The following is a 26,000-nucleotide window of genomic DNA, read 5'->3' on the forward strand; positions in this document are numbered from 1 at the left end:
GGACTTGTTGACAAACCTCACTAGAGGCCCCTAACTTTGGAGGGGATTTTGAGCTGTTTGTTTTTGGAACGAGTACAGTAAGGAACTGGCTGCAGACGCTCCCGGTAGGCCTGCCTTTAATGAAACCTTATCAGCTTTTTAGTCTCCTTCCCCCACATATTTCCCTGTGAAATAATTTAAACAATTTAAACATTTCTGAAAATAGATGATAGCAAAGAAGTAGGAGTAAAAGACAAGCCATTGTTTGGAAAGGAGATTGGTTTTTACCTCTGTGGTACCTCGGCTGAGACCATCATTAAGGCCTACCTTAACTACCATTGCCGAGGGAGGATAAATTATTGCGATATTTAATTTCGCTGGGAGATACTGGATCAACTATCTACCAGAATGGGAAAGAAAAGTAAGAGGCAGAGAGCTTGCTCTCTCTCCCAAAAATCTATGACAGAACTTAATTACTCCAAGCCTCTTAAACAGCTTAAATTGGATGACTTTATGGAGAGGTGTAATCCAGAACCCCAATCTGAACTTCGAACTTTGTCTCTGTCGACTGTATCATTGGGAGAGGGAGATACAGAAGGGGAGTTTTCTTCCCGGATTTCAGATTCAAACTCGCCTGCTAGAATGGGTGATTTTTCAAGCTCTATCCCCTCTCCTACTTCTAGCTGCTTAAAAGAAGTTCCAACATATTCAGACCTCAGAGAGATGGTCTGTACTCAGAGTATGTTAACTGCGCACACAGTAGATTCAATATATGACTTACTGACATCGATCAAAAGAGACATCGAGAGGATCTTCCAATTCTTAAATGGCCCTCACTCCGCAGCTAAGGAGGGTGAGATTGCACACCGTCCTGATGCGCGGAGAGAGTGGGAGGGTGTAAGACCTCAACCCAAACAACAAAGCATTGCAAGTACTGATGCTAACCCTCATCAAGGAAGAAGGTTGTTAAAGAAACAAATCGCTTTAAGGATAAGGAAAATCCCATGCAATAGAGGACGATGGACTTCAAAGGAAAGGATAACCCTCTCACTTGCACAGCTATTGAAATCTGATCCTTTATTAATAGATCTACTCAGATATGAAAAACTTCCCCAGCATAGCAATTGTGTTCGACTAATACTGCATTTTGACAGCAATACTATACCGAACGCTGTAATGAAAAGAAAAGGATCCCTGCTCAGATTTGAAGTCATTCCTACAAGAGTCTTCTCGAGTGGGCCTATCAAACCGCTTTTACAAGGACTTAACTAAACATCAAAAATGGTACCTAGGAACCACTCTGCTACCTCCAGGGTCTTTCCTCCAGAATCCGGAGAAACTATGGAGGCAGGCCAGATCAGGGAGGTCCCACATATGAAGGCAAGCACTGACAAACCAGAGGATGTTATAATCAGCGAATTTGTCTCCTTGTCTCCAAAGGAGCAAAGGTCGATGTTAATTGAATTTGATTTATTAAGATCTTCGCTAGCAGAAGCCTGTAGTTCAACGAGAAGGCTATCCAAGTCAGAAGAATGGGGAAAGCATGTGCAGACAAGGCCTAAAGTCGTTAAGTCCGTCCAGCGGGATAGAAGGGAAGGCAAAAGTCTTTTCAAAGAAACAAAGACCATGAACGTAGCGGCAGAAGTTCACCCTCCCCCAACAGTGCAACTGCCCTCACCTGTCTCATCTTCCTTAAGAACGGAGGAGGCACTTCAGCAACAAACAGAGGCCACTTTTGACTCCTTTGGCACTCCAGAGAAGGCGGTGGTAGTAATTCCGGACCCCTCCACCAGAAGGGTGGAGGAAGAGACACAAGGAGTAGTGCCTCGGGGTGACTGACTAGACAACAAATGGCCAACAACTAGGGTATCTTATATCCCTAGCCTTTCCCTCCTGTCCTGGAATATAGTGGGCTGGAAAGGCATTGCAAACCGGATGGATTTTATAAAATTGATTTCAACACATCATCTCATCCTCCTTCAAGAAACCTGGCTGACTACTAATGATCCACAGATCAGCTTACCGGGTTTTGCCTCATGGCATAAACCGGCAGGCAAAGTCAATTTAAGAGGGAGGGCAATTGGGGGCTTAACCACGTTGGTCAAAAGGGATACGGGATGGAAGGGTGAAGAAATTTCTTTAGATCCTCAATTCCAATATATTCTGCCTATTAGATGTATGTTCAGGGGGATGGACTTAATCTTAATTAATGTATATATCGCTCCATTTTCATTCCACCTTCTAGGAAGGGATTTGTGGGATGAATTAGATTCAGTATTAGCTACCTTAAAGGGACGCTTTCCCCAAGCAAAAATTATATTAGCTGGAGATACTAATGCAAGACTAGGTCCCTCAATGAAGAGTTATGCTAACTGAGGCCTGGTACCAACTGGTTACTTTTATAATGAGTCCACTTGGTCCTCAATGGACAAGAGGACCAATAAATATGCCCAGAGGTTAATTTCCCTGCTGTTTATGAATGATATGCAAGTACTTAGTGGCTCGAGTGATGGGTATATATATCCCTATACTTTCTTGTCCAACAAAACCTCAACCTCTATCGATTATATCTGCACTTCCTCTAGTTTAGTACACCATTTTTCAGAAGTAAGAGCTATATTTAGAGAGGAAAGTGACCACTTTCCCATCACGGCTCTGGTTTCACTCTCTTCAGAAGTTAGGCCTCATTCAAGAGAGGAAATTGACACCTTAGCAAACGCCCGGGTTTATAACTATAAAAGGTTATATTGGCACAGACTTGATGTCAAATCTGTCACCGCTTATTTGGGCTCAGACGAAGCCAGACACCTAGCAAGGGAAATCTCCCAATCTAAGCCCGGCGACAACACCCCAATGCCAGCTTATACAGAGCTAATTTCTACTCTTAAGAACTTAATGATCCAGAACGATAGAAAAGTAGATGGGATCTCTAGAAAGTGGTTTGATGATGATTGCCATAACTTGAAGTCAAATCTAAGAGCCGCAGTTAAGAAAGTTAACCGATCCAGACAGGATGGTGATTATTCAAATATGGTTCAACTCAGGAGAGCATACAAATCCCTACTGAAAAACAAGAAAAGTAGCTATAACACCAGGATGTGGAAAGAGGTAGAAATGGCAGCGAAATCCCAATTCCCTACGATCTTTTGGCATAAGATAGCCGGTATATTAAAACAACGTTCCCCATTTATGGACACTGATATATCAGCAGTAAAATGGGAGAAGCACTATCTTGCTTTATTTGATGGTAACAATACAACAAATGTCTTGCAATTGGATATCCTCCAGCAAGAATTAAGGAAATGTCCGGAATGGACACCAGTTACCCCTACCGAAGTTAAGCATATAATTCAATCCTTAAAGGCCAGGAAGGCCCCTGGAGAGGACTTGTTGCCTCCTGAACTCTTTAGGTCCAACATTGACTTTTGGGTACCGGTGCTGGTAGCACTGTTTACTTATATCGATAAAGTAGGGATAATCCCTGAAGGGTGGAGGTTAGCTATAGTTTTTCCAATTTTTAAGAAAGGTGACAGAGCTGCCCCATCCAACTACCGACCCATCAGTCTTCTTAATATAATTTCAAAAATGTATATAAAACATCTCCTAAATAAAATAGAGGACTGGTGCTTGGATAAGGAAATTCTGGCAAATGAGCAGGCAGGTTTTAGATCAGGTAGGTCTACCATAGACAATTGTTTTGTCCTTTCCCACTTAATTAATAAATACAAGACCCAGGGGAAAAAGCTGTATACCGCCTTTATTGACCTTACTGCTGCTTTTGATTCTATAGATAGGAACCACTTGTGGAGGAAACTACAAGTTATGGGGATGGACCCCAGACTTATTTTGTTGATCAGGATTCTCTATACTAATACGGCAATTAGAGTCAGATATGCAGCAAATGGGGCGTCAACAAACAGCATACCGACAACTAGAGGAGTGAGGCAGGGCTGCCTGCTGGGCCCTACTCTTTTTAACCTTTATATAAATGATATCCCAGCGCAGCTGGATGATCTTCTGACGCACAGCCCCCAAATAGGCTCTAGATTTATTAACGTATTAATGTATGCCGATGACTTAGTGTTGTTTTCTAGAACCCAAATAGGAATGAGGAGACTTCTTGACAAGCTCACACATTACTGTACTGCAAACCACTTGACTATAAATGTAGCTAAATCAAAAGTTTTAGTCTTTGGCAATAAGAATAAAAAGCACAATTGGCAGATTAATGACACAAAAATTGAGCAAGTTACCCAATATACTTATCTCGGAATTGTTTTTTCCAGTGCAGGAGGTTGGACTCCGCACCATCAATACCTTTCTCAAAAGGTCAGAGCAGGAGCAAGCCTTGTATCCAAATTAAGTAAACGAATCCAACCAACCTCCATTTTACCTCTTCGTAAAGTCTTTCAGGCTAAACTTGTTCCGATCATGCTCTATGGTGCTGAAATTTGGGGTCTTACCATATTAGAGAGAACTCAAAATAATTTGTTAAGGAGGATGCTTGGGGTAAACAATTCCACTTCAGCTGCAGCCGTCAGAGCTGAATTGGGACATTTCTCACTAGGGCCTACTGGCTAAAAATGACCCAGATGGATGCCAGCAGACTCCCTAAAATATGTCTAGAGGAACAGCAGATTTCAAATCCTGAAAGGTATTCCTGGCTAACCCGGCTGTCAGAAATATTGAACCGATATGGCGTAGGGTTCCCGTTGTGTGACACACTGAACCAAGTTAAACAACGGATTAAAGATATACATGGGCAAATGGACATGGCAACCCTTTCAACTAATCATTCCCTTAAACTGCTGACAGCAGTTAAAACAACTTTCACTCTGGAAAAGTATTTACATTTAGAAATGCCATCAGTGGAGAGACAGTTATTTGTTAAGTTTAGATTCGAACTTCTAGATACCAATGTTAGATTCGGCCGCTATCGGAAAATCCCGTATGACAAAAGAATATGCATATGTGGGGTAAACGTCGTGGAGGACACGGCGCATATAATATTCGAATGTAGTCTCTATCAAGAAGTAAGAAAACAATATCTGTCCCCAATTATAAATAAATTTCCCCACTGGAATATAAGCCAAAAATTAGCATTTCTGTTGAGGGCTGACTCTCCTCCCCTGGTAAGAGCGATCACTCGATACCTTAAAAGAATGACGGCAATACGAGCCAGTTATATCAAAAAACATTTTATCGATTGTAAGGAAGATGAGCTCAGTTAGAGAGGAGCTATCCTATTTGGGTTATCTAGTCTTGGCAACTTAGCTATTGAAATTTGATATTGTAAAATTTTAATGTCATCTATCATATATTTTTAGATTGCTATTTTTGTAACTGTTTTATCTTTTTCCCTTTTTCTTTTCTGTTTTGTTTGAAAAGGCCTTCGGGCTATTCAATAAACTATATCCGTTAAAACTCTTGGGCAGATCTTCGTCTTCTTCACCCTAGAAAAAAGATCATTAGTAATTAATATGAAATCAATCCTGGAGAAGGACTGATGTCTATCAGAGAAAAAAGTAAAGTCTTTTTCTTCAATGTTCCTCTCTCTCCAAATATCTCTCAACTCCATATCATCCATCATTTCAAAAAAAGATTTTGGCAATCTAGCACGCGTTGAGATATTTTGCAAGAGTCCCTTCTTATTTTTTTTAGTGTCCAAAACTCCATTCCAATTGCCCAATAAAATGCATGATTTATAATCCCATTGTAGTAACTTGGAATGTAAAAGCTTATAAAATTTTTCCTGCTGTTGGTTTGGTGCATATACTCCAATTAACAGTATTTTTTCTCCTTTTATTAAAAGTTCAATTGCTATAAATCTTCCTTGATCATCTGCTTCAATTAATTTGGCAATTAAGTCTTTTTTTAGGTATATAACTATACCATTCTTCTTCTTGGGAGCAGATGCAACAAAATGTATTCCTAACCTTGCATTTATTAAGTATTTTTGATCTTTACTTCTGATGTGAGTCTCTTGTAAGCAAATTACATCATTTTTAAACTGTTTCAAATAATGAAATATTTTTCTCCTCTTTTGTGGTGAGTTTAAGCCATTAACATTCCAAGTCAGAAATCTAGTTGCTATTCTTGGCCGCCTGAAGCCTTTGGAGCATCTGCTGGAAGTCTCCATGCATTTTACTTTTTGGTCTTGCTCCTCCCACTGCTTCTGTTTTTGTAATTTCTTGAATCATTTGTAATTGCTGCAGTCTTAACTCTTCTTGACGCTCGGCTGCCGCTCGGGTCTGTCTTTGATCCTTAGGTTCTTCTATTTTATCGAACACCTCCAAAGCTTGAGCAGTAGTTGAAAGTTGTATTAAATCTTCTTGAGTAATCAAAGCTTCCCTTTGGGCCTGTGCCGGTGATTCTTCCTTCTCCCCCTCTACTTCTGTCTTCCTTCTAGCTTCTGGGGACTGTGGGCATCCAGCCTTTAGTACATTGGTGTAAAAATCTCTTGCCTTTCACACTGAATTAAGACGATATCTTTCTCCTGAATAGTTCACCACCAGTCCAGCTGGAACCTCCCATCTGTACTGTATCTGACATTTTCTCAGTTCTTCCACCAGAAAGGCATAATCCCTTCTGGCTCTCAACATTTGGGGGGGGGATTTCTTTCAATATTAAAACCTCCTGCCCCTGCACTTGAAGTTTATTTTTAAAGGTAACTTGTAAGATTTTGTTGCATATTCTCCTTGTTGTAAAATAGACTACAATGTCTCTTGGTAGATGTTTCTGTCTGGCAATCCATGAATTGACACGGTAAATTTTGTCAATTTGCCATTCAAGATTTGCTTTTTGATCTCCCATTATCTGTGCAAATGCTTCTGAAAAGATCTCGCAAATTCCATATCTCTATATTGTATCATTATCACACCAGCCTCAGCCCTTTCCATCTTGTTCTGGACCTCTCCCATTTTATTTTCCATTTCTCATTAGACTGCTTAATTTCTTCCACTTTTTCATCTATTGCTTCAATATGGCCTGCCAGACCTTGAACTGCCATGATAATATCTTCTCTAATTTCTTGATTACGTTTTTGAATAATCTCTTTAATTTGAGCTATCTCTTCAGCAACATCTCGGATTTTATCCTCAAATGTTGAAACAATTTTTTTTCTATAACAGAGACTTGTGTTTTAAGGGCTTCCTGCAACATTTCAAGTGTTAATATTGGTTGGAACAGAGAGAGATTGTGATTTGGATGTTTGAGCTGGCAAAGTCCCAGCACTTTTGGTAACAATAGTCTTTACTTATTTTGAAGCCATTTTTAGTTTCCAATTTAAATTTTTTTTTTAGCAGCCAGAACAACAAATCCACCAACTCCAAAAATTCCCAGTCTTTAAATAATATCAATCCTTTTTTTAAAAAGGTCACTGCTGTAGTCTTTTTAGCCTAAATCTTCTTTTTTCTTTAAAGCAAAAATCTCTAGTTTTGAACAGGGGCTACTAGCGCTAAATGAAACTTTCCTCTTTAACTTTCACTTTCATGCCCCATTAAAGCTCAATCGCCATCTTGGTTTCACTTTCTCCCCTTAATGAATCAGAAGGAAGTAATACACATTTGGAGTTAAAGTTCAGTACTTGCAAATCTGATCTCTCCTGAGTTTGCTCAGCCTGCTTCTGAATGATGTTTATTCCAAGCGTTGTTTGCAGGGGTGGTCGCGGTGTCTTCTTCTGCTTAAAGCAGAAACGTCCCGGATCCGGAGCTCTGTCAGGCTTCCAGGGAGCTCTCACCCTTCGAGCCCCAGAATTATTCCTGGGGCTCCTTGGGGAGCTCTACCTACGCCCGTCTGCTCTCTTCCTCCCCTTTTCCCGGGGAGAAAGTTTTCAAGCCGCTAGAGAGCTGATTTGCACTGTTCTAGCGGATTTACAAGATCGCGGGGCTGGCGCTCGCAAAAGGAGTGTCTTCGGCATCTGGGGTGCCACCGGAAGTCCCTGCTTATTTCAACTGCTTATTTCTTATTTCTTCTTATTTCTTCTTATTTAACTATATAAAGGTATATAGTTAAATAATAAGAAATAATAAGAAATAAAGGACAAAATAAAAGATTTTATGATTATAAAATACAAAATAAACATACTAGGATTAACAATGAAAAGACACAAAAAAGGAAAGAGAAAGGAGAAACAATGGGAAATATAGGGCAGAATAGGAGAGTGCACAACTTTAAAATACAAAAGAAAGGAAGAAAAAGAGAAAACAAAAGGAAAAGAAGGAAAAGAGGGTGAAGGAGAAGAAAAAATATTAAAAATATAAATGATTACACTGGGATTTACAGTGGAAATATAAGAAAGAGGGAAAAGAGATGGAAAATAATGGGAAATAAAGGGCAAAGATTTCACGATTTTAAGATACAAAATATTAATAATGAAAAGATACAAAAAGGAAAAGAAAAGTAGAAACAAAGGAAAAATTGTAATAAATGTCACATGCTCAATAATATTGGAGGTTTACAGAATGATAAGTTTTAACAATATGAACAAACCAGTTGAGGGAAATGTAATATTTGGAATATTCCAAACTATATATTTGAAACATAATTAAAAAGAAAAAAGAAGACAAATTAAGAATATTTTAAGAACTAACTGGATTGGATAAAATGAGAAAGGATTAAGATGCACTTTATAAATATATATTTGAATAAGTGGAAATATATTGTTAAAATGTTTTGAGAAATATATTTTAGATTGAAATTGAATGTAAAACTGAATGAAATTGAAATGATAAAAATGATTTAAATGTTATACTTGCAAGAAGTAAAGCAGAAAAAATATATTGGTAAAAGTAAAAAAGATAAGAGATTTGAAAAGTGTTTGAGTAAAGATTTGAAGGAAAAAAGAGAATAAGATGAAATATATTGTTAATAATTAAAAAGATAAGGGATCGGGGCTGCCTGAACTCCACAACGGAAAACATTAAATTGAAAATGAATACAGCAATAGAGAGAGATGAAGGAATTGGAGGGGAGCAGGAAGGAGAGAGAGGGATGGAAGAGTAAGGAGTACTACACTGTACTACAATAGCCTGTAGTACAGTGGTCTAAAGCACTGTTATTAATATCTACTGCTTGCAATTACTGCAAGTTCAAATCTCACCAGGCTCAAAGTTGACTTAGCCTTCCATCCTTTCAAAGGTAGGTGAAATGAGGATCCAGAGTGTGGGGGCAATAAGATGACTTTGTATAAATATACAAAAGTATGAAGGCTATTGCTTAACGCATTGTAAACCGCCCTGAATCTCTGGAGAAGGGCGGCATATAAATTAAAGCAAAAAAAAAAAGGAGGAAGGAAGGGAAGGGAAAGCAGAGTAGGAGAGAAGGTAAGACAGGGGAGAAGAGAGGAGGAGAAGGAGAAAGGAAGGGGAAGTAGAGAAGAGAAGAAGAAGGTGGGGAAAGAAAGTTGGAAGGAGAAGAAGGAGAGGCTAGGTTTGAGGAGAAAGATTGCTGTACAATAAAAAAAGAAGATGAAGTGGAAGAAAGCAGCTCTGAACAAACAAATATAAATATATTAGGAAAAAGAATGAATTGTTAAAGAATAAAAGAGGACAAATATGTACAACTAGCAAAGTTAGAATGTAGGGATAAATGAAGAAGGTGTTTATATATGCAAGTATAGAAATACTGAGGTATATTCAAAAAAAAAGAAAGAAAGGGGGGAAGACGATATTGACAAAAATTGTAATTGAGTAAAATGTATTTGAATTTGACTAATTGTATAAGATAAGAAACGACCAACATTCTGTTCAAAAAAAAAAAAAAAAAAGATGTGGGTGAAGGTGGGAGAGGAGAAAAGAAAAAAACCAATAAAACTTGTTTAAAAAAAAGGAGAACCTTTATAAAATGTTCTATTGGTGGCATCTACTACCAGCCAGATTGGCTAAAATGTTCTTAAACAGATCACCTGAGTGCTCTGGTGTGGCTACAAGCAGGGAACGTACTACCACATGTGGTGGACTTGCCCCAAGGTTAGAAAATATTTGCTTAAAATAGAAAGTGGTTGGAAGAGATAATCGAACAGAGGATAGAGTTGAAGCTGGAACTATTTCTCCTGGGTATTTTTGAGGGGAAAATAGGGGGAAATTTACAATACATAATTGTAAGTAGAATCGTTTTAGCTCAGAATTGGAAACAAGCAGATACTCTTCCAGACCAAATTATAATAAGGAAAATCTATTAATGTGCAGAAATGGATAGACTGTCTATGGAAATGAAGGAAAGGGAAGAAACTGAGTATTATTTAATTTGGAATAGATGGTATTCCTGGCTTGAGAATAAATGCAAAACTTAAGGTATAAGCTGTAAAAGTATAATATATAGTATGTAAAATTTATAAGAAATATATGATACTGATTTGTGAGTAGATGTTATTATAGTTTAAATAGGGATATAATATAGGATAGTGATATATAGAAATAGAATTTTTTGTTAATACGATTGCTATGAAAGATATGGATACCAATATGGAAAAGCTGTTATAAGTGTAAATTTGTGTTTTGTGTTATGTGTTTTAAATGTTGGAAAATTTAATAAATACTATTAAAAAAAATAAGAATTTGTAGGTGCTTCATCACTGGAGATTTTTAAGAGGAGACTGAACAGCCACTGGTCTGAAATTGTATAGGGTCTCCTGCATGAGCAGGGAGTTGGACTAGAAGAACTCCAAAGTCCCTTCCAGATTCCACTCCATTCCATCCCCATAGTGACAGCTAATAAAACTTGGGTTTATAACCTTCAAATAAAGTATCATCCCATGGAATATCATCAAAATGCTTCAGCTATGAACATTTTTTAAAAACCCAAGTTTTGGCAGGAAAACTCATGAATAAAGGTTTTGGGAATGCAGATGGTGTAATTCACCTGAATGTCCTTAAACTATAAACTCAGAGCATCACATTACATAACTTTGAAACAATGATTAAGCAGAATTTGATAGGACAAGGAGCCATCCCAGAAGCAATTGCAAATATAGATTTCATTGTCTTATACCATCTGCCATACAATTCAGATGTGCTATGTGACTTCTACCTTTTCTCAAAATTTGCAAGCATCTGTTTGACTCCCAGAAGGGGACAGGAAGAACTGTTAAGTCCTCAGTAAGGGACAAAGTGTGGAGTTCTTCATAATGGCTCTACGAAACTTGTCCATGAATGGTGGGGGAAAATGCAGGTAACACAAATGCTCATTCCAATGATTTTCCCCCTATTTCATATATTAACTATCTATATTTAAACTAAAGTAATAGAGGTGCAACCATTTCATTCCTCATTGACAAAGTGACAACATTAGTGGACCAGAGGAATGCTGTGGATATAATTTACTTGGACTTCAGTAAGTCATTTGATAAAATAGACCACAACCTACTATTTGATAAGATAGAAACGTATACTATTAGGCAGCATCACCACCAGATGGATTTGTAATTGGCTGAACAATTGCACTCAACATGTAGTCCTTAATGGAATGGCATCTACATGGAGGAAAGTATTCAGTGGGGTACCCCAATGCTCTGTTTTAGGCCAAGAACTCTTCAAAATCTTCATCAATGATTTGGATGAGGGGATAGATAGGAAACTCATCAAATTTGCATACAACACCAAACTGGCAAGAATAGCCAACACTCCAGAAGATAGGCTTAAGATACAGAAGGATCTTGACAGATTTGAACTTTGTTACTATCTAACAAAATGAAATTCAATGGTGAAAAAAATAAGATTCTACATTTAGGCAAGAAAAACAAAATGCACAAGTAGAGTATAGATGGTACCTCACTCAATAGCGGACAATCACTTAAATATGAGCAAGCAGTGTGCTGCAGCTGCCAAAAAAGCCAACACAACTGTAGACTGCATAAACAGAGGGATAGAATCAAGATCACATGAAGTGTTAATACAACTTTATAATGCCTTGGTAAGGCCACACTTGGAATATTGCATCCAGTTTTGGTCGCCACGATGTAAAAAAGATGTTGAGACTCTAGAAAGAGTGCAGAGAAGAGCAACAAAGATGATTAGGGGACTGGGGGCTAAAACATAAAGAATGGTTGCTGGAATTGGGTATGTATCGTTTAATGAAAAGAAGGACTAGGGGTGACATGAGAGCAGTGTTCCGGTATCTCAGGGTTTGCCACAAAGAAGAGGGAGTCAAGCTATTCTCCAAAGCATCTGAGGGCAGGACAAGAAGCAATGGATGGAAACTAATCAAGGAGAGAATCAACATAGAACTAAGAAGACATTTTCTGACAGAACAGTTAATGAGTGGAACAACTTGTCTCCAGAAGTTGTAAATGCTCCAAAACTGGAAGATTTTAAGAAGAGATTGGTCAATCATTTGTCTGAAAGTGTTTCCTGCCTAAGCAGGGGGTTGAACTAGAAAACCTCCAAGGTCCCTTCCAACTTCCATTCCATTCCATTCCATTCCATTCCATTCCATTCCATTCCATTCCATTCCATTCCATTCCATTCCATTCCTTTCCAATGTTTTGTCTTAAATTCCTTGTACACAGGGATGGATTCTAAAATTTTTTACTACTGGTTCTGTAGGCGTGGCTTATTTTGTGGGTGTGGCTTGATGGTCATGTGACAATTATTTAGGATTTAGCAGAGGTACTGGTCTACCAGACTTTTAACTGCTTGCAGAGCTGTACCGATCTACTCATTTATTTTTGCAGGCACTGGTCTATCCATTTATTTTTGCAGGCACAGATCTACTCATGTATTTTTGCAAGCACTGATCTACCCATTTATTTTTGCAGGCACTGATCTACTCATGTATTTTTGGAGGCACTGGTCTACCCATTTATTTTTGCAGGCACCGGTCTACTCATTTGTTTTCTTTTACCACTGATCAGCTGTAGGGTGGCCCTTTGAAGCCCCGTGACAAGAGTTTAAACAGTTTTTTTCCCTCTAGCCATCAGCTAGGACTCAGGAGGCAGCTGTTGTGGCTCCGTTGCCTGAGCCTGGGCTATCGACAGATGCAGACTCTGAGAGTGAGGGAGAGGAGTTGGCAAGGCCTTCCTTCCCCAGGACTCTCCTCTCTGGCAATGCCTCCAGAGGACACCAAAGGCCAAAATATAGGCTCAGAGCCAAGCACGTCCCCGCAGCCACAGGTGGACAGCAACGAAGAAGATAAGTGCTGGCTGGACCCTCAGCAGAGGCGCAGGGAGAAGCGTGTGCAGCAGAGGGGAAGGCGTGCCAGAGATTAGCTGAGTCACTGGACCACACCCCACAGGGTATAAATGTGGGTGTGGTGGCCGGTTCAGTTTGTGACGAGCAAAAACTAGAAATAATCCATGATCTCTGCGTTACTGGACTTTGCCTGCTTTATTGGACTGCATTTGGATTAATCCTTGTATTGTTGAAACTCTGCCTGCTTTATCGGAATACTTGCAGTTTAATCTTTGTTTTGTGTGAGTAAAGTCTGAATTGGCAGCTAGCCACTGGGTTGCTGCCAGCTTTATCTTCAAAGAATTTTGTCGTGTGGCTTATTAACTCCGGGCCATCCGTGGGGGTGCGTGTGTGGTACGGGGACAGAACAGCAGCAATAGATTGGGGGTGGGGCCAAATAAAAGGTAAGAATAATGCGGGGGATGGGGGGCGGGGGGCAGAACTGGTTCGGTGATGTCATATCATCACCGCTACCGGCTCGGCGGAACCGGGCGGAACCGGGAGGAACCCACCACTGCTTGTACAAATATATACCCACCCAAATGAAATAATTGTCTCTTTTGCCAGAAAATGTATTTTTCTCAGTATCTAAACTCTAGTTACATGATGGCAAATGCATCTGATTTTTATGACATTAATCAATTAAATTGTACAGGACAAAATAAGAAATTTGTCACCTGATACTGATGATGTCTTCTCAAATTATCTGCTGCACGTCTCTGAAAATGAAAAATATGTCATAAACTGGTACATACAAGCAGACATAATGATCAATAGGTCCCATACATTTTTCTGAAAACTGAGTTTGATCTATGTAATATTTTAACAAAACTTTCAATGAGGGACAGTCCACCAAGATGGCACGCTGAGCAGTGGTGGTGGTGGTGGTATTTGCTTCTCCTGCCAACGAACAGCTGAATTTGCTGCTAAAGCAGGTTTCTTGGCAGCCAGGTTCCTAGATCAAATAGGATCAGCTAGGGAATGACCAAAGATGACTCTTAGATGACCGTGGACACTCCTGGGAAGAGGAATCCTGGATGTTGAACAATCAGTCTGTCTGACAGTCAGTCTTACCAGTCAGTCTTACCAGTCTATCTTTCCTTTCAATTGTTCAGTTTTTAAAGTACACCTTGGTTTTTAACTGCACGTTTCAAAGTTCTTTTCTTTTAATTTGGTTCTTATTTTTAAACTTAACTGACTGGTTGAAGGTTGATTTACTCTAGCCCCCTGTTGGATGTTAACATCTTATTTTGCTGTGAACTACTTTCGCTTTCCAATTGGAAGCTAACAGCAACTTTCTGAATAGTGAAACTGACCAGATTGGACTTACCTCTACAGCAGGGGTGTCAAACTTGATTTTATTAAGAGCAACATCAGGACTGTGGTTGACCTCGAGGGGCCTGGTGGGCATGACCAGGTGGGTGGGTGTGGCTGACTTGGGATGGCTGACTTGGGATGGAACACGTAATACCGGCTAACTTGATGTGAGGACAATTTGGTGCCCCACAAACTCGCCTCCCCAAACTGCTGGCTGTCAAGTGCATGCACGCACACACATACATGCATTTCAAGTTTGGGGACTTTAATTCAGATAGGAAGGAGAGGGCCTTCTCCCCAAGCCCAGGTATGATTGGCAGTTTCTAAGCTCAGATGTGGATAAAAGTCTCCAAGCTCAGAATGGTTTGTGTATGTGTGTGTGTGTGTGCACACAACACACCAAAGGAGACGTTCTTCTCCCAATCCCAGACATCGTTGGCATTTCCCTGTCTGGTGCACCCTCCCAACAAAGGAGGAGGCAGAGGACGTCCCTGCTGTATGTGGAAACATGGAGGAGAAAATTTGCAGGAAGCATTTTTGTCCTAATCCAATTTCTGCCTTGACAGATCTCTGGAGAGCAAGAGGAGGTGGCAGGGTAGCAGTGCTCCTGGTCCTGCATAAGGGAGGCTGGCCCTTCTCAAAAGGCAATCCCTGTTTCCAATTATGAGTGGTAAGGATGCTAGCTTGTTGGGCAGCCTTCCCTCATGCTGCTCCCCCACCATCCCCTCCTCTGCTCCAGAGATCTTTCAAGGCAGACGTTGGACTCGGAGGAAACTGCTACCTGCAAACTTTCACTGCATCAGCATTATGGTTGCCCTCAAAGGGCCAGTTGCAGGTAAGACTATTGTATCATATTAGTTCAGGAGTGTATTAACATCAGCCAAACAGGATTAGCATTTCAAATATGAACAAATATTTCAAATAAATCTGCAAAAATAAATTTAAAACAAAGAACAAACATAAGCTTTTAATATGCAAAAACAAATTTAAAATAAAGAAAAAACGTAAGCTTTTTAGTTCTCTCTCTCTCATGCTGCTTTGTCCGAGCCGGACGCTTGGCATCTTTTATTGGCCATAAGTTCATCTATGTTTGGAGTTAGGTTCTGAGTTGTGGAAACTCTCAGGATAGAATGGAGGTGTGCATCAGTGAGAACACTTCTGTGTGCGCTTTTGTTCACCCTCATCATGGAGAAAAGTTGCTCACACAGGTATCTACTTCCAAACATGCACAGCATTTGAGCAGCTTGTAGGCAGAGTTAGGACATCCATTTCAGGGATGAAGCTGGTGAATTGTGTGGGCCCTAAAGGATGATATTTTGCTTTAAGTGTTACATTGGAGTTCTATCAGCTTCATCAGCTCCATCTGTATGTTTACAGGTGCTTTCTCCACGTCAACTGCAAACTGATTGCTGAGTAGTTCAAAATTGAATGTTTGTGCTTCAAAATCAACAAAGCAACGTGTAAACTCCATTTGAAGTGTGCTCAGTTTATCAACAAAGCAGTGGTGACTTGGCTGATGAGCATTTGGCAACAGGGAAAGTGACTCAAGTTTCCTTGCCGCATCTGAGTCTTCCACAGTCACAGTTTTACTTGAAAGGCTTTCACTGCATTGTATATGTCCATGATCACAAAGTCCCATCCCTGAAGCTGAAGGTTCAGTGCAGTGAGCTGCTTTGTAATGTCACACAGAAAAGCTAATTCACACAGCCACTTTTCATCCCATAGTATTGTCGAGTCTTTTCCTTTTGCTTTCAACGAACTCACAGATTTCCATACACAACTCAAAAAAATCTATTGAGCACTTTTTCTCTACTTCTGTGAACACTTTAATCATACAGCACTTCAAAAACTCCCCTAACCCTCTGTAAATGGCCAAGCTGATTTAGCTATCCCTTTTGCCACTATAAAATTAGCTTTCACAGAAGCTTCATTTTGTGACTTTGCTTTTGTGAACATGTGCTGCTGTGACATCAGACTCCTTTTCAACTCTTCCACCTTCTTTAGCTTCTGATGTATGTCCAAATTTTTGTACTTGTCCTGATGTTTTGTCTCATAGTGCAGTCTCACATTATATTTTTTAAGTACAGCCACAGTAGCTCTGCAAACAAGGCACATGACCTTACCTTCAATGTTAACAAACAGGTACTTTGCCTCCCACCTCTTTTGAAAGTACCTGTTTTCAAAGTCCACTTTCCATTTGGCCATTTTTAGGGGGTTTAAATATCAGCACACAGGTATTCACAGCAAATGTTGTATATATGTAGTATGAGACTGCACAGAAAGCTCAAAGTTCCAGGTGCTGCTTGAGGCAAGCAGTTGTGAGCTCTAGGTATCTACTCTGGAGGCTCAGTAGGATGCTGTGAATCTGGGTGTTTTGAGCAGGTTTAGCAATGGCACAGCATCTATGGAGAGAAAGCAAGTGACTGCAGCCCTTTTTGATATAATTGAAATTATATATGTTATACAGGAGAGCTCCTGGATGGATGGAGGAAAATATCAGCAATCCACCATCACTCCAAAGCTGGTCTAGCAGCCACAAGGGCTACTCAACCTAGTTGAGCTAGTTAAGCTAGCTCCATTTCTGATCAGATTCTGATATTTTCAGGGCTGTCTTTCAGTGTCTCTGATTGTAGGGGGAAAAAAACCAAGACAGAATCCAGCTGATCTGGCTGTGGCTTGTTCTGACTCTTACAAAGTGAGTGAAGCCCCTAAATTGATCGAAGAGGAAAAGGGGGCTCCAGTAAGAAGGAGGGAGAGGATTTTGCCTTCCCCCCTCTCCACTATAAAAGTGGTGAGGGGAAACATGGAGCAGTGTTAGATCCACAGTAGAAGGAAGGATAAGGGAGAGCTGTTGTGGGGGGGGGGAAACCGGAGAGGTTGATCTGGACTGGAATTTTCTGCAGCCTATAAAAGAAGAGCTGGACAGAGCTAATGCTCTGACTTCCAAGGTGGTGACTTCCAAGAAAGTAGTTATAAAGAGATAAAGATGGAGACAAAATGGTTCTTCCCTCTGGCACTCACAGAGCATTTTGAAAAGTGAAATAAGATGCAAGGGAGATACCTACTGGACAAAGAGGATATATAACTACAAGATTGTGGAAGTGAGGAATAATTCTTCTTTGTGACATTAGCCCTGTTGTGTCCCTTCCCTCTTGCTTTAGGACTTTTGGAGATTTTATATTTTACAACTTGATTGACTAATAGTGGATTATAAACAATATGGACTAAAACTAAAGTTTGCCAGGTTCCTGAAGGAACATATCAAATGCTATAGACCACAAAGGCACCTGATGAACTAAAAAAAATTGTTTCCCCCTCTGGACAGATAAAATGGAACATTAAAGATAAATAGAGTAGACCTTTTTGAGCTTTCTTGAATTGAACTACAATTTACATTTCCCAGTTGAGAATCATTGTTATTATTACTAACACCACAATTATCATTACTATTATTGTTGTTATTGCTATTACTATTATTGTTATTATTAGTATCATTATTATTAGTATCACTCCTATCACTATTATTATGATTATTTCTACTAACCCTCCCTCTAACTATATGTAAAATAGCGTAGATTACAAAAGGAGTTGTTTAAAAGGAGGACTAAAATGAGAATAGACTTTCATACCTTGGTTTATATTTATAGTTCAAGTGTGAGTGGGTACTGGAGGGTTATATATATGTTAAAAAGTGGTGGGAGAGTTGGATAAAAAGAAATTTGGTGGTAAAATTGTTAAACATGACAAGTACTACAAACTTAACAAAAATAGGGATAGGGAGGAAACCCGCCTCCCAACCATCATCAGCTACTTCTAGTCCATCCAATCAGAGGTCAACGGAAGATATGATACAAAGGGAAAGGTCAAAAGGAAAGATATGACACAAAGGGAAAGACCTGCAAGCTATGTTACAATCGATGCAGGAATCCATGGTGAAAAATCACAATGAAATGAAGAAAGAGATAGAAAAAGTAAGGAATGACACAGGAAAACTTAAAGAAAAGATGAAAAGGATGGATGAAAAATTTGAAACTTTCCAACAACAGATTAGAAGAAATGAACAGAAACTACAGGAAATAGAAGAGAGGACAGAGAAAGAAGAAAAAAGAGTAGATGAAATAAGTGATAGACTAATCCAGGCAAATAAGGAGTTAGAAATCACTGTAATATTTCTGGAGTCAGAGAAAGCAGCACACTACTTGAGATTCCAGAATATGATAGAAGAGAAGGGAGAAGACCTTCCAGACGCCATGGCAGAGCTGCTAGCAAAGGCATTAGGGACTGAGAAGGAAGAGATGCTGACAGAAATAGATGAGACGTACAAAATCCATATGAACTATCTTCCAAAGGAGGTGCATGTAAGATTTATGAAGAAATTGATGCAAGATGAAGTGCTCAATAGGACAAGAGAAGAACAAATACTGTATAAGGGGAAACAACTGATAGTCCTTAAACAGGTTCCAAGGAGAGTCAGAGAGTTGAGGAGGCCGTACCAATTTCTAACCTCGTTGTTGATTAAATACAACATTAATTTCAGATGCTTGACTCTGGAAGGAATATTGGTCTCATGGCATGAAAAGAGATACAGAGTGGACTCACTGGACAAAGCGTCAAGAGTTTTACAATCAGCACTTTGGTAATGAAGAGGAATTAGAGGAGAGAGAAGTAATAGAATAAAGAGATCAAAGAATACATGTTATAGAAGAAAAGAAACTACAGCAAAAGGAAAGGGAAGAAGAGAAAGGAGAAAGACCAGAGAGCAACGGAGCAAGACCCAAAGAACCAAGAGAAATTAGAACAACAAGGAGGACCTAGATATAGATAGAACAATGCAAGAAGATCTTAAGATAATATCACTAAATATTAATGGACGGAACTCTCCCTTGAAAAGGAAGAAAACTCTCAATAAACAACAAAGATTAAATCTTGATATAATATCACTGCATGAAGTTTATTGTTCTGTTCCCCCACCTCACATAGGCAGACATACGAGCAAAAGACGTCTACCAGTAATTTATTTTTACAAGCTGACCTGAATCCTTTGGCAGATAAAAGTTCTGGCAGCTACTTTCCGAATGCCTGCCAAGTTTCTTATCACCTCTAGAAACAGGAGTCAGCGTATCTGTAGTCCGTTGCTGGGGCAACCAAGAGTTCACAAGGCACAAAAGAGTAGTCTATTATTAGTGGTGTGAAATAAAATCAAACAACAAAATTATATGAAAATACCAGTCTGGCTCTCCACATTAGAAGCATTGATATACCCAAACCTTATAAATATGGAAACAATTGTTACATATAAGGATATACTAAACGAGAAGGGCAAACTGAAAACCAGATCAGAATTAAAAGAACAAGAGTTGGAATTGGAGTGGTGGCCATACCTGCAAATACAATCATGCTATGTAAAGGATGTGAAAGTATGGGGGTATCTATAGAGAATTAACGATGTTAGATAAACTATTAGTAGGGACTGATGACTAATTGATAAGTATTTACTAGACTATAAAATGGAGGAATAACAAGTTTAGGAGACAATGGTTGTATGGGCTAAAAATTTTGGATATAACATTGATTTGGATAACTGGTAAAAACTTTGAGAAAGAAACCAGAAATTGACATTGGCCACATCATATAAAGATAATCTTTATAAAATGTTCTACAGGTGTCATCTTTCCCCAGCAAGATTGGCTAAAATGTTTAGCAACACATCCCCAAAATGTTGGAAATGTAAACAATCACCAGGTACATACTATCACATGTGGTGGACCTGTAAAAAAGCAAGGAAATTTTGGTTACAAATTCAGACATGGCTAGAAAGAATGGTTGACAATGTATAGAATTTAAACCAGAACTATTTCTATTAGGCATTATAACAGATGGCTATAGTAAAGGGTCAATATACCAGGGGTGAAATCCAGCAGATTCTGACAGGGTCTGGAGAACCAGTAGCAGAAATTTTGAGCAGTTCAGAGAACCATTAGCAGAAATTTTGAGTAGTTCAGAGAACCAGTAAATATCACCTCTGGCTGGCCCCAGGAGTGGGGAGGGAATGGGGATTTTGCAGTATCCTTCCCCTGGAGTGGAGTAGGAATGGAGATTTTGCAGTATCCTTCCCCTGCCATACCCACCAAGCCACGTCCACCAAGCCATACCACACCCACCAAGTCATGCCTAGAACTGGTAGTAAAAAAAATTGGATTTCACCACTGCAATATACCTAATACTACACGTCCTGACGGCAGTGAGAATGGCAATGGAAAAGTGAAAACACCCCTTCAAAAAGGAGATAATAAGGAAGATATTAATATGCGCAGAAATTGATGGATTAATGTTAGAATTAAAAAAACAAAGAAGAGACAGAATATTATGACACATGGAAAAGATTTTATCAATGGCTGGAAACACAAGGTGGGAATTGGAACACGAAACAATTAGGCTAAGTAGACCCAGAATGAGACATTATATATGTACCACAATAAATACTCTGGTCAAAAATACTTGTACAAAATTAGCACTGTGTAAGAAGTATATATGTTATATGTCTTTCACTTTGGTTTTTATGGCAGATGAATTGCCAGGATGATCACACTGTGTTTGATATACTTACCATATTTTTGGGAGTATAAGATGCACCTCTTTTCCCCCAAAATGAGGGTGAAAGTCTGGGTGCATCTTATACTCCGAATGTAGCTCCGCCCAGCCTTGCAAACGGAGATTTCAGAGGCTGAAAGAAGCCTCTGAAAGAAGCTTCAGAAAAAAAGCCTCTGAAAGGCTTTTATTTAAAATAATATGGCAAGCAACAAAAGAAGAATCAGGAAAGGTTCTAACCAAACTATGCAACAAATCTGGAGAATGACACAATAACCAACAGATAGGAAGAGGTTAATTTATGTACCAATACCAAAGAAAGGAGATTGAACAAAGTACAGATAATCCTTCAGAATAAAAGCCTCTGAAAGAAGCTTCAGAAAAAAAGCTTCCAAACAGAGCTTCAGAAAAAAAGCCTTTTTTTCTGAAGCGCTGCTTCGGAGGCTTTCAGAGGCAGAAAAAAAAAGCAAGGCACAGAGCTCACAACCAATGAACCTGTTGCTAAAAATCACCTCTGGGAACAGCTGATTGGGGGTATTCCGGGGGGCCGATCCACCCACCAATCAACTTTTTTCTTATTTCCCACCCAAAAAAACTAAGCTGCGTCTTATACTCCGAAAAATATGGTATATGTAAATAATTTAAAAAAGAAAGAAAGAAGCCTAAAGATGGCCACTACAAAGCTGGGACAACCAAAAAATAACAGTTAAGACTGGTGCTAGAGAGAAGAAGGTGAGCCATGGTGGAACTGGGGGAGTGGATTTTTCTTTTGTTCTAAATTTAACCCAAAGAAATAATTTAGAACCATTTCCCCAGAGCTATGTGTTAAAGTGGTGCCTAAGCATTTTGGGGCACCCTTTAAAAATACCTAACCAGAAATGAAAGGTGCAGGAGAATAAATAATAGATTTTGAAATAAACAGAAAATTGACTCCTCAACTGGGAAGAAGCGGTACTGGGAAGGCATTTTTAAATATTGAATTATATCTATATACAAAACTTATTTTGCTTTTACATTTGTTGTATAATCAAAATGACAATGAAACTGGAATCTAAGTGGAGAGTGCAACCTGCTGACAAAAAGGAAAACAAAACAAAATGCTACATGGAAGTGATTCAACCAAAGAGACATTTGAATATTATATTAGAGGATTGAATTTGCAAAGAGGACATAAGGGGGCTTTTGATAACCTGTGGGACTACTCAAATGGAACTGAATGTTAACCTATGGGACATAAAGAATTGGGACTAGTGTACTTCTTGAAGGGTAATTCAAAGACCAAATAAATAGTTATTGGACTGTTGGATAAAAATCAAGTTTATTTCTTTTAAAAATAAAATAAAATAAGATACTTAAGAAGGAGAAATGAGTGGAGTTGTACAGGAGATAGATCTACTCTTTCAAAATACAAAAGACATTATGGACAAAGGATTTAAGAACATTGTGGAAAAAATGGAAAATACTATACAATGAGCACAGACCAAGACACCCAGGAAAGGAAGGAGTCAAAAGAAGAAATGAAGAAGGAAGAAGATAAAGAGGAAATAACAATGAAAATAATAGTGATTGATAAATTAAACCAGGGGGAAAACATAATAAGAGTGTTGGAAGATATGTTTGAAATAGAGGCAGGGGCCAGGAAATGCCTCCAGGAGAGGAGACCCCAGCAGATTGCGTAGGCTTCTTTCTCCCAAATGGCCCACCACCTTTCAGTGTTGGTGTCAGTGAGTTTCTTGGATACATAGGCACAAGGTAGAAGTTGCCCTTGTGGGTCTTTTTGTATTAGTACAGCTGCCATGGCCACATCCTTGGCATCTGCCTGGATAATAAATTGCCACTCTGGGTCTGGCTGCTGGAGAATCGGCTCCTCAGCAAAGAGTCATTGTAACTTTTCAAAGGCTTTTTGACAGTGGGGATCAGTTGGTTTGGTCGTGGCTTCACAGGGATTGGCCCCATTTTTAACAGTTTTGTTAGGGGCAGGGCAACTTCTGCGAATGCCAGTATAAACTGTCTGTAAAAGTTTGCAAATCCCAGGAAGCTTTGAAGCTGTTTGCAGGTGAGTGGGGGTTGCCAGTCTAGTACCGCTTTTTACTTTTTCTGGGTCCATTTCCACTCCTCCACTGGATATTCGGTAGCCTAGGTAATCAAGGGAGGTCTGGTGGAATTCACATTTTGACAGCTTTGTGTAGAGCTTAGCTGCAAGGAGTTTTTTCAGCACCTGCTGCACCAATTTTATGTGCTCCTCGAGGATTTAGCTGGATATGAGGATTTTGTTCAGGTAAACTAGGACCCCCTTGTATAAGTGTTCATGCAGCACTTCATTGATTAATTGCTTAAAGCATTGTAAGCCGCCCTGAGTCTCCGGAGAAGGGCGGCATATAAATCAAATTAAAAAAAAAAATTGCATGAAGACTGCTGGGGCCCCTTGCAGACTAAATGGCATGACTTTGAATTGGAAGCTGCCAAGTGGACAGTTGAAGGCAGTTTTCCATTTGTATCCCTCTTTGATTCTGATATGGTAATAAGTCTCCCTCAAATCCAGTTTGGTGAACACCTTCCCCTTGGCTAAATGGCTTAGCATGTCCTTCATGAATGGGAGGGGGTAGGTGTTTTCCACGCACACAGCATTAAATCCATAAAAATCCATGCAAAGCCTCATCCCTTCATCTTTTTTTCTTTAAACAGTACTAGGACAGCCTGGATTTTGCGGGTTGGATAAAGCCCTGTGCTAAATTAGCATCAATATACCTTCTTAGCTCTTCCATTTCCTTGGGAGTCATGGAGTACATCTTTGGTTTGGGTAGCTTGGCTCCCGGCATGAATTTGATTGCATAATCGGTCGGGCAGTGGGAGGGGGAAGAAGTTGCAATCTTCTTCACTAAAGATGCCCGCTAGGTCTTAGAATTCCCTTGGCACTTGTGGGCAGCCAGGTGGCACCTTGGTTGCAGGGGCTGCGGCCTGCGGCTCGCTATCACTGGTGTGGTGAGACTTAGCCTGGGCTTGGCTTTAGAGGAGGCAGTGATCCAATGCCTATATTTAACTTCCTATAGCCATCCTCCCAAGTGATGGTTGGTCCCCATTTGTCTAGCCAGGTGAGCCCCAGTATGATTGACTCAGTCATTTTTGGGGCTATGACGAATCGAATGATTCTCGATGACAGCCCATTTCTAACCTGACTAGTTCTGTGACTAATGTGGCAGGGGCTCCACCGATTAGTGTGCCATCAACCTGCTCAAAGCGGATGGGTCGTGCTAGGGGCCTCGTACGTATGCCTAGCTGCTCAACTATGGGGAGGCTGATTAGGCATCTGGTGCAACCAGTGTCTGACTGCTTTTTCTTCTCCTTGGGCCCCTGTCTCCAGCACTACTATCTGGGCTTTGACAGTAAAGAGTTGGATAGCCATCACTGACCATGGGTTATCCTTCCCGCTGCTTCCCTCAACTAGGGTTGGTAGGTTTCTTTGGCTGGAGTTCTCTTGACTTCTGGGTGGAGGAGTGGAACCTCTACAGCAGTGGTTCCCAACCTTTTTTTGGCCATGCCCCACCTAAGCATCTCTAAAATCCTGATGCCCCCCCATGACATATAATTCTTACTATTCAAAAAGTGAACTCCTACTCACGTGGAGGAAGCCTAAAAAGCCATTAACTTGGTTTAAACAAGGTTCCAAAGAACATGGCATCCATGAAAGAGAAAAATAAAAGAACAAGAACAACAGTAGAAGTACTGAGGAACTTAAAAAATAATAGCATGAAGGGATATGAAAAAACAGCAAATAGGAACTTCCAGCGGTGACATCATTGTGCCAGGAACAAGAGAACAGTGCTCTGTTCTCAAAGTTCCAATATTTTCAAAAAGAAAGCTGTTCCAGGTGCTATTGACCCCAGAGGGAAAAAAGAGGAACTTCCAAGGACCTTGGTGAGGACAGCAATCCCTCCGAAGGTTCAGGGGAAACCTCCTAATTCTGATCAGAAAAAACCCAGCCATTTTGGCTGGCCTGAAACATTGACAGCTGATTAGTGGGAAGCGAAGATCAAATTAAAGAAGACATCGGTAGGAAACAGAAGGAAGATAAACGAGAATAGAAGAAGGTACAGATATAAAGTGCGAACAGAAACGGATGAAAGTGAGACTCCAAGCTAGTGGTGACAAGCGGCGATGAAAAAGTGAGTGGAGTGGAAAACTCAAATTGACAGTGATAGCGCAGAAAGTGACAGGTGGTGGAACCGGAGTCACTCCAGAAGAAATACCATTAAGGAGTTGTGGATTATAAAAATAAAATATAAAAGAAATTGATTTTGGAGAGGAAAGTGTTCGGAATCAGAACTGTGAGCAAGGTGAGAGAGAGCAGAGAAGATTGGAAGAAATAGCGTGGGGCGAGAGGTGATTTTGACAGCGGAGAGTCAAATGAATGGTGGACATTGGAAACTATAATACTCGCAAGTAAAAGGTGAATCTGGCGGAAACTTGAGTATTAAAATAAATTCTACAATATTCTAAAATATTCTACAATATTTTGTAGAAAAAGACGATATCCAGAGGAGAGAGGAAGAGGAGACACACAGACTTTGTTATAAGTGGAGATCGTGACGAGGCGATTGACTGGCAGTGGATACCAGAAGAGCAGAGTGAATAGCAGACCAATATATAGAACTTTCCTGTCTGGAAACTAATAAGTGGTGGAGCTAAACTAACTCTATTAAAGGTCTTTTTCCTGGACATTTGGAGCATATTTGGACTTAGACATTTGGTCTTGGACATTTCGAGTGTTGGACATTTGGATCTAATTCATAGGACAGTGGATACAAATTAAATAGAGAGAAAAAGTTGGAATAATGCAAGACTGAAAGAAGAAGATATCATAGAAGGAGAAAGAACAATATTTAATGAAGTAAAATCCAGCTACTTAAATTTGATTATTAATTACTAATTAATTATTAGTTATTAACTATT

The 26,000-nt window shown here is 39.7% G+C and overlaps 1 protein-coding gene across 2 annotated transcripts in view; it reads right to left on the minus strand.

Annotated features, from left to right (window-relative positions):
* TRPC4 (transient receptor potential cation channel subfamily C member 4) overlaps window positions 1-26,000 on the minus strand; it is a 333,671-nt gene that overhangs the window by 50,368 nt on the left and 257,303 nt on the right. For both annotated transcript variants that reach the window (XM_070935288.1, XM_070935287.1), the window contains one exon: window positions 13,823-13,864. In XM_070935288.1, coding sequence (XP_070791389.1) covers window positions 13,823-13,864 — 42 coding nt within the window. The remainder of the gene's footprint in view (window positions 1-13,822; window positions 13,865-26,000) is intronic.

This window comes from Pituophis catenifer, unplaced genomic scaffold, assembly GCF_029215685.1.
Source record: "Pituophis catenifer annectens isolate HBS135680 unplaced genomic scaffold, rPitCat1.0.hap2 SCAF_2, whole genome shotgun sequence".
Lineage (NCBI taxonomy): Eukaryota > Metazoa > Chordata > Lepidosauria > Squamata > Colubridae > Pituophis > Pituophis catenifer.